Source organism: Osmia bicornis, chromosome 7 (genome assembly GCF_907164935.1).
Source record: "Osmia bicornis bicornis chromosome 7, iOsmBic2.1, whole genome shotgun sequence".
Lineage (NCBI taxonomy): Eukaryota > Metazoa > Arthropoda > Insecta > Hymenoptera > Megachilidae > Osmia > Osmia bicornis.
The window spans coordinates 1909357-1918703 of NC_060222.1; the positions used below are offsets into that span (position 1 = coordinate 1909357).

The 9347-nt window shown below is 35.7% G+C and overlaps 1 protein-coding gene across 2 annotated transcripts in view; it reads left to right on the top strand.

Annotated features, from left to right (window-relative positions):
- Nucleotides 1-8901, top strand: part of LOC114881523 (autophagy-related protein 16-1) — a 392271-nt gene extending 383370 nt beyond the window's left edge. For both annotated transcript variants that reach the window (XM_029198345.2, XM_029198348.2), the window contains one exon: nucleotides 7728-8901. In XM_029198345.2, coding sequence (XP_029054178.1) covers nucleotides 7728-7824 — 97 coding nt within the window. In that variant the 3' untranslated portion in view covers nucleotides 7825-8901. The remainder of the gene's footprint in view (nucleotides 1-7727) is intronic.
- The last annotated feature ends 446 nt before the right edge of the window (nucleotides 8902-9347 follow it).

Below are 9347 nucleotides of genomic sequence, written 5' to 3' on the forward strand. Positions count from 1 at the left end.
TTTACACGCAGTGTTATCACAAATGAAATTATAATTGCAGTACTGTTTCAAAATGAAATTGCAGTCGTTGCAACGCTAAGAAATGCATATAATTAGTACAGACTCGCTCAGAATGTATATTTTCTTCTTACTTTAATCTTCATTTTATTACGAAGTTTATGCTTTACGAATTATCTCTCTACTTCAAAATAAGTGAAATTTATATTAACAATTTGACAACTGTATATTACATGAAATCTATGACTTTTGCAATTCTATAATAATTATAATATTTCAAGTGCAATATCGCACAATATTTCCGCAGAGCTGAAGAAAAAAATGAATTCCACGATCCACGACTTCGTGATTCGATAAATCCCCATCGTCTCTAATAATAATAATCATCCCCCTTTCACTGAAAGCTGCTTAGAAGCGCAACGACGCGTCACGGACGCTTCTTTACGACGTCAGGCCGTTTGCGGCCAGGTTTCGCGTCATTTGCCGTGAGAACGACGCCGATCTAATCATCGTGCATATTGTCGTCCTCCCCTGCGAAGCCCGCGAAGTCAACAGTGCGTCAATGAGCAACGCCATTAGGCGCCACTGTTCGTGACCGAGCGGAGAGTATTCAGAATACGCTCGCGGGCAGATAGATTGATGGCGAAGATACACGATTGTCTCGATAACCGATGGAATTTCTCGTTTCGAATCGTCGCGACGCCTACGCGCCTCCGCTTCCGTGACTCGACGCTAAATACACGAGAGAAAGCAATCGGTGGTCGTGCCCATTCGATGCCTTCTTTCCTTTCGATGCTACCCATGGATTTCCTGGCCAGCTTCTTCTCTTGATTGCATTGCGTGTTGCACATGCAATCGTGAGTTAAACTTGAACTCCGAGTCTTATCTCCGGGACACGTTTGTGTTTTCGTTACGATAAATTGATATCTGGAGAAGCGGTTCGAGAATGGAACCAGTTTAACCCTTTGGGTAGCTTTCAGGGTGTGTGTTATGGGAATTTCCAGTGGGATGGTTGAACTTTCTTCGTTGTTTAGTTTTGTTGCGAGGTAATGGCGCGGAAAATGGTATATTAGGTGCATTTGGTATTATGTATTGTTAATTAGTGTTTTAGATTTGAATATTTCAACCGGGGTTATTATAGATTTTTTAAAATAAGTCTTTCATTAAAATAGAGAAGGCTCCAACAATAATGATTAGATATTTAGAAATCAACTGCAATTAAATACAATTAAAAACTATGGTTATTTTTAACCAAGAAAAATCTACTTTGCCCCAAACTGTACGTTCTCTAAAATAGATCTATTAAAATTATTAATTTATTTAAATCAATTATTAAAAATCTTATTAGTTAAATTAATAATTGAAGAATGAGTAATTATTTAAATGTTTTAAATCAGAATTTGGAAACCACGTAAATAATTTAATATACATTTTCTAAAAGCATATATTATCTGTTTGGAAATGTATGCAATAATAAGAGACTATAATTATTATGAAAATTTAACAAAATGTATTGGAAGGAAAATTATACCCTGCCATTCTGCATTAATATCCTTTTATCATAGCCTGGCCACTAAATTAATTAAAAGATATAATGTATCGATTTTAAATTTATTTCAATCTCATTTGTGGCGTGCATTCGATAACTTTTCAAAGCAATTAATTCTGACATATGCATACACCGGAATCCATAGTATTTTGAGTTACATACACACCACTGTGAAAAGATACAAATGCACGTACAGAATTGATTCTGCAGCTAATTCTGCGTGAAAATATATATATATCACCAGTGATTTAAATTATTGGAAGTTCCTCATTTACGATTATTTCGGACGTTATTTCTATCAGTTAATTTACACCCAAGGAAATAACCCATAGCTTGCATTTTTAATTTCGTATCAGCAGCAATATTAAATCACCAGTAATAATCATTTCATTTATCAGAAGAATCATTTTAATTAACCCGATCAATAATTCATTTCAGAAAAAGCAAACTTATTTTCGTATAAAATTTTCAAAATTGTCTCTCAGTTGTTATTATTAACCCTTAATTGCTATTGGAAGGAGAGAGGGATATAGAAATACCCTACATAGTATAAAAATTAAAAAATTAATTTGTCACTAATTAAGAAATTTAGAGAAATATATTCTTCTTCATTTATCTTCATAATTTTAGAAATATTAAGAAGGATAACACCTGTTATCACCTTGTACGTTATAAATACATCATCCAGAAGTTTTTCTTAAAAAATCGAGGCAATGTCCTCATGAAAGCGACAGCGTTTGCTCTCACAATGAACGATTGCATCTCATGGTTAGTCGTGTTAAGATTCTCATTTGGCCGTCGGTGCAAATTTATCGCTCGAAGGCATCGCCTACGTCGACTGTGTCAACAGGTGGTGCTCATCATTTTGCACTGACATATTACAAAGGAGCCACTAAGTATGATAAAGGATGCATTGCCAAAGAGTAAATTGACCAGCTCCTGCCAGTTAAGCGAACCCATCCCCATATAATATCTATGGAACAGAGTGTTTTTATAATCATGGGCCACGATAAATCTCGTGCTTTTCAATCTTTCGTTTTAATACGCGTCCCCTCGTCGTTGCCACGTAAATCATCGTGGGTAATAATTAGCGCCCACGTACGAATTTCACGTTGACCGACGCTAATAATTCATCTCCTATGCGACACGTAGATCGAGAATACTTGCGCAGTGATGGGTCTAAACTAATTATACGTTATATTAAAATCTGGAAAAATTTGAATTCTCTATGATTTTGGACTCGAGAGGTATTTAATATTTTCACACTTAATATTGGAAAAATATTTAATATTCGAACACTTAAAATTAGGCAATTTGGCAGTTTAGTATTTGGAAAAATATTTAAATTTGAGTGCTCAGAATTTGGCAAATTTGATACTTGAGATCCTACAAATTAAAAAATTATCAAAATTCCGATTGCAATCACTACATAAAGGATGGTGACATAAAAATTTTACATCAAAAAAGCATATGACATGAAAATGATCAATTGATCGATGATCACGAGTGTACAGAAGTTCCATGAATTCAATTTGATCCCATCACTACTTATGCGCGTAGAAATATGCAGACTGACGTTTCGTGTTATCGCTTATCATAACTTGATGCATCGTTCGCGTAGAGAGAGGTTCGTGATAAGTTGTCGGAATTATAAGAAACGTGTTCTGTAAGCAGTGATTCTTTTTAAAGGTAATATTTTAACCGAAGTATACCATATATGATAATTAATAACACTGATGGGAGATTACGAGATTGTGTCATAGTTTTTGTGCCTTATCATTAAGCAGTTTAATGAAGAATGTAATTCTTTAATTAATCGGTTAGAGCATTTGCTAACTACGAGTTTATGTTATTTTATGTTTGTGCTGATAGCTGAGTGGTGGAGTTTAATATCGTTTCTTGTACTTCGTGTATGTAAGATTAGATTAGTAGCAGCATGTTAAATAGTGATAATGATAGTAGCACCTGCTTATTACCTAATAAATACAGCTGCTATCTGTGTGAACAGGGAATTATTTAGATTAGAGAAAATGTCTTAATTAATTGCATTTAATGTTTCTGATATTGTTCCAGTAATATTTAATGAAAAATTTATTTCGATTTGCAAAAAGAACTGAAATTAAATTTTTAGATAAGAGAAAATGCATCGACCGATTGCATTTAATATTTCTAAAATATCTACATCTGCACTTTTATTTTCATTTTATCATACCATCAGTGTATTAAAAATTAATTACAAACTATTTCAACGAATTTAATCAAAAAAGCAGACTAGTATCTATAAAAATTCTCCGCCATCTAATATTCTCTCCTTCCAACCAGAACTTATTAAATTTATTTTCTCCTAGAAGAAAAGTTTCAATCTCACGGGACCAATCTTATCACACAATTTAGTAAGCTTACATAATAGGGTATAGTGTTTAATTCTTTCAGGCGCCATCACCGGAAACTTGCTAAAATTTTCTCGAAACAGCTTAAGTAATCCGGTTAAGATCTTTTTTACACCAGGAAGCACCTTTCGGTGTTATTCTTTTCAACCGACAAGGTACCATCAACGGAAAGAATAATTGTTTTTAATTAATCCCAAACGCCGGCTATATAAACGAGATGCACTTACGTGACAAAATGGAGGACGTCGCTGTTCTTTCTATCCCAGACAATATCCTCTTTCTTACGATCCTTATGCTCCGCGTAAAGCATAGCCCGCGGATGAAATCTGAAATCTGGCTTGGAACGTGTTCCAGCGGAACGAGCATATCCGTCCGTTCCCCTCTAATTATTTCATACCGATCTTGACAAGGTATCGACCTCGATTGACGTTTACGTGTTAATTCTGCGATGGGTATAATTGTAAATGCGTCGGGCCAGAATTATTCGTTGCATAATCATTTTTAATGCTCATACTCCCGTTTTTTGTACTTTATCCTATCCGCAGAACGCGGTAATTGTCTTTTTATCGCTGGAAGGTATCCTTTATTTCATGCTATTTTTTAAAGTTTTTATGTTGAAAGGAAAATTATGAAATTGGGAGAAATGTATATTTTTCTGTGGTAAATTGGTTTTGCAAAAATGTTGGGATTCTCATTAATTATGTGGCTTTTCTTTTTTTTTAGTTCACGGTAACTGGAATTACTAAGTTATTATATTTTTGCGTAAGTTTTCAAATACAAAGAAGCACGGAAAATCTATTTTTCTTATAATTTATCATTTTTTGATAGAATAGATTACCCTAACAAATTATTGTCTATAATCGTACCCATTTCAAAGCAATTACAAAAGAAGAATATAATCATATTAGAATAAATGAACGAAATAATTCACCGATATTTCTTCAAGCATCTCGAAGTTTCCTCGTTTTTCCTCTCAATTAACAGTCTATTCCGGCCACACCCGTTCATTTTTCCCAGTTAAACGGCATCGCATTAGCTCGAAAAGGAGTCAGGAAGGAAACGAACGAGCAAAGTGAACGCGATGCAACGGAAAGAATGGAGAAACAAAGGGAGTAACCGTACAGTGGCGAAGTAACGGTTGGAAATGCCGTTTGAGAAAGCTTATTTCCACGCTCCTTCGGCAAAAACGGATAGGTCTCCTTTATCACGCCCGCAATAACACCACGTAGGTAGCTGTTCGCAAAGGTATCTGGGATACGAACCGAGACACTTCGAAAAATATCGTCGTTGTCGTGGTTGGCAGCAATGCCTGCGGCGACGACGGCGGTCGTCGTGCACGACGGGCGGTCGTCGCGACGCACGTACCTTGCGAACGCTTTTTCTCTTTCCTCGCTTGTTGTTTCATCTTATATGAGCTTCGTTTCTCCTTTTTTCCCTTTTCGAGAATAAAGTTTTCGTATATACTCGACGACACGTCTGTCAAATGTCTATATACTTCAACCACTTCTTCCTTTGGGTCATTTAATGATGAGATTATCAATTTTTGACTCTACTATCTTAATAATTTTTTATCAAGAATAAAAAATTCCAAATGTTTTCAAATTGGGAAACCTTAAGATTTTTGAACTAATTAATTTTCGACCCAAGTGCTATAATAATTTTATTGCAGAGAATAATAAAATGCAACAAATGACATCAAGAGAAGTGCACAAATTCAATAAAATTTTTCAAAATAAAATTGCAACTGAATTGCAATTGAATTTGAAGTAATATTTAAATTTTAATTATTATAATAAATTTTGTACGTAGCACTGTTCCTATCCAACCTATTTCATGGTAACACCATGGTGGTACTGAAACTCCTCGTCCATCACGAGGGTAGGAATGACGAATAACGCATAAACTTTCTAATCGCTTTCTCACGAATCCAATTTTCTGTCAGAACATCATTTCAGCCGGTTGTACTTGACCTTTATAGTATTTCAAAATATACTGCTGCTTTATGCCCGTTGCGCGTAGTTTTACTCGCGACGCCATTTTCAGCGCGTTTGTCCTCGCGCAGAAACACCCTTTTACGATTCCACGGAACCCCGTGAATCACCCACGGGAATTCTGGTTTTATAGTCCTTTTGCTGCACCAGCGAGCCCAGCTCGGACCAGAAAATTACGCGCCACTGTATATTTTCGCATTCAAATGAAATCTTTAACGAAAGCGATTTAAATCGTCGCGGATTTTCGTGTACACCCCGATCCGGCAAATCGTTGCCGTTTTTACGCTTTCGCGATGACGAGGGAAAAAGAATAATGTAAAAAGGACCGTGATATAATAATTTTTTTTTTTATTGCAACTGGAGAAACTTTTATCTCACTTTTATTTTCTTCTAATGGAAGGAAATGTCTTGTCTTTATGATAGAAGCTCTCTGAAATTTATGTACTTATACGTCAAATAAGAATACATATGTCAGAACAATACTTGAAAATAATTTTTACTTCAATTATATGTGAATTTAATCATTTTAATGATTGGTAAACGTTTTAGTGCGTTAATTACCAAAATCCAAAATAAAAATTTTGATATATGCTTGAAAATTTATACAAGAAAAACTAAGTTATTGCCTGAGTTAATCTTATTAATATTCTTTTGTGGCAATAAAAAATTCATAATCTATGAAAAGAAATATTGTTGATAAAATGAAAATAAAAATAAAAACAAATCAGAATATCTCAATATAAAGAAAAGGTACTTTATTTCACCCATGTGTCCCTAATAATTTCGCTATAAGAGTTTGACCAAGAATTTTGATGGATAGTCTGCGGTTTCCGGGCGAGACCGGAAAACTCATTGGACAACTCGGGTCGAACATCTGCGCCGCTCTTTCGATCCGGTGGTATTCGAAGGCAGACACGAGTTCGAGAAGACAATGTAGTCGGCCAGTCATGCTAATTAAGATTGCGTCTGCTTCATCGTATTACGTCTATTCACGGTGTCGAATGGCAGGAGTCTATGCCTTCGCGTATTTACCGTTCGCTACCGTTCAAAAACAATGGAAGAACGAGGAAACAGAGAGAAAATGGTACGAGCAGCTATAAAGGAAAGGGTGGCCGACTGAAATCAATCGGCCCGGACATATTTGCATCCGTCTCTTTTGCCGGAGACGAATTCAGGAAGCTAACGAACGTGTGCGTGGCTCGACTACCGATACACACCGGTCATGGGAAACCGGTGGTCTTTTATAACAGTTAGTCGGTGGTCGACCGGTCCATTACGATCTGAAAACACAATCTCGGCCCATAATTGACCTCAAATTACACTCGCCTCCAGGGGAAATCGGTTAATGTTGTGCGAAACACCGACAAGTTAATTCCTTCTGTTGTCCTATCGCGAGACTTACTGTTACATGATCCTCTCATGAATTTCAGGAGAAAAAAATTTTTAGTTTAACCGAACAAGAAATGGTAATGATAGGGTTACCGTTAGTTCACCATTTAACCCTTTCGCTGTGAAAGATTCCATGATGAAATTAGACTTGGTTGGTTGAACGAATAATTGAAGGAAATGGGTAATTTTGGAAGTGAAGAGGAAACAAATTTTTATATTGTATAATTTTACGTATTATGATGAGATTTTAATTATTACGTTCGTATGATCCATGGGTGATTTAAAAAAATGAATGTATCCAATTGGTTTCAATAATACCAATTTTGGTTGAATTGTAATTTTTCATGGTTTACTTTTAGATTAATGCTATGAGAAGATTTACTATCAATCGATTAAATTATATTGTTTCAGGGCTGTGGTGACAGCTGTTTCTTGGCACCTTCACGGCACCTACCTCGCATCGGTGGACAGGGCGAAAACGGTAACAGTATGGGGCGACCATGTTTGATGGGTCTCGCGAGTCAGGAATAAAAGATTGTTTCACGAACGAAGGTCAACGCGTTCTTTTGTGCCGAGGTGGACGTTTGCGGGATTGAAGGGTGCAGTTGCATGCCGCGGAGGTATCACGAAGGACACACCGGTGCAGGATAATAAAAATCAGCGGACGGTTTCGGCGCGCAGGTTGTAAACGATATACCGTCTCGAGAATGCACAAAGCGAAGCAGATTCAGCGATGCTCGAGATTATTGTTGTACATAAAACTGCGCTGATTGTTGCCCCCCCAGGTTGTAAAGATTTCCTTTTTCAGGGTAATATCTGCGCGCCCTAAACGCCTCGCGCATTGAACAGATTACACTGTCCAACGGGTATTTTATTTTACAAAATCCAATGGGTTTTCTTATACACCTTTATCCATTCATAATTTTTAGAAATTAGAAATTTAATCTAAATAATTGAATTGTAGATGTGCAAATTAATTCAGTGCCTTTCTAACTTGAATGTTTGAATATTCCTGCGCTTCTGTGTATTTGAAAAGTGGCAGGAAAATATAATAGCAATAAAAATTACTTTAATAACTGAACCTACCGTGACTTTTTTAAAATAAATTTTCGATAAATAAGAAAAGAAAAGACACAAAATTAATTTGTACAAAATTAAAAAAAAAATACCCATTGAATTTAGAATAAAAAATACGATTGTTTGGACGGTGTTATCACAGTTATCTTCTCGAGATTTGCCCATAAGAGACCATTTCGCGTTTGAATCGTCCGCGTCGTCCATGTTGGACCATTTCGCGGGAATCTGGTTGCTTTGGAAAAGAAATAGTGGAACGTAATCGTCGGATGATTAATCACAGGTCAGATTTTTTTGCGTGATGATCTAACAGGAAGTTTTAAAATCTCTGGGCGCAAGCAAAACCAGTGAGCAAGTTTGTTAATTGCCGAAGCAGCCGTGAAATCGAGTCTACCCCCCGCGAACTTCTCCAACGTCAGCGAGTTTCGAACGTTTTTATCGTAAGTCTGACTTAGGATGGGATTGGATGTATTCGTTGAACGAAGATGCACAATAAAGTTTTAATAACCGATGCCGAATATGAAAAAGAATGAAACTGAAACGATAATTACGGTTTTCCCAGAAAATTATTATTCATATGCAATGGATTTTATAAGTATTCGTTCACTATTTAAAGAAAAATGAGTTTTTTAAACTGGACCAAAGGACATGAATTTCTCTTTCAGAAGATGGGATTAGTTTGCTTGATGATGATTTTATGTTGTTTCAAAAAAATTGCAAAGACAATTAAAAAGGTATTTTTAAAATTTTCATTATGAACTTAAATAAGGAAATTATAAAAAGCCACTTTCACTATTTGCTTCATAATTTGAAGACTAATTGCAATTTTTTTAAACCATGAAAATATATCATTTAGTATGCTAATTTTTCTGCTTTTTCAGAACAATTTAAGTCATTTGGCCCAATTTTAAAACGGTGTTTTCTTTTAAAGAGTGCATGAATAATTTTGAGACCGTT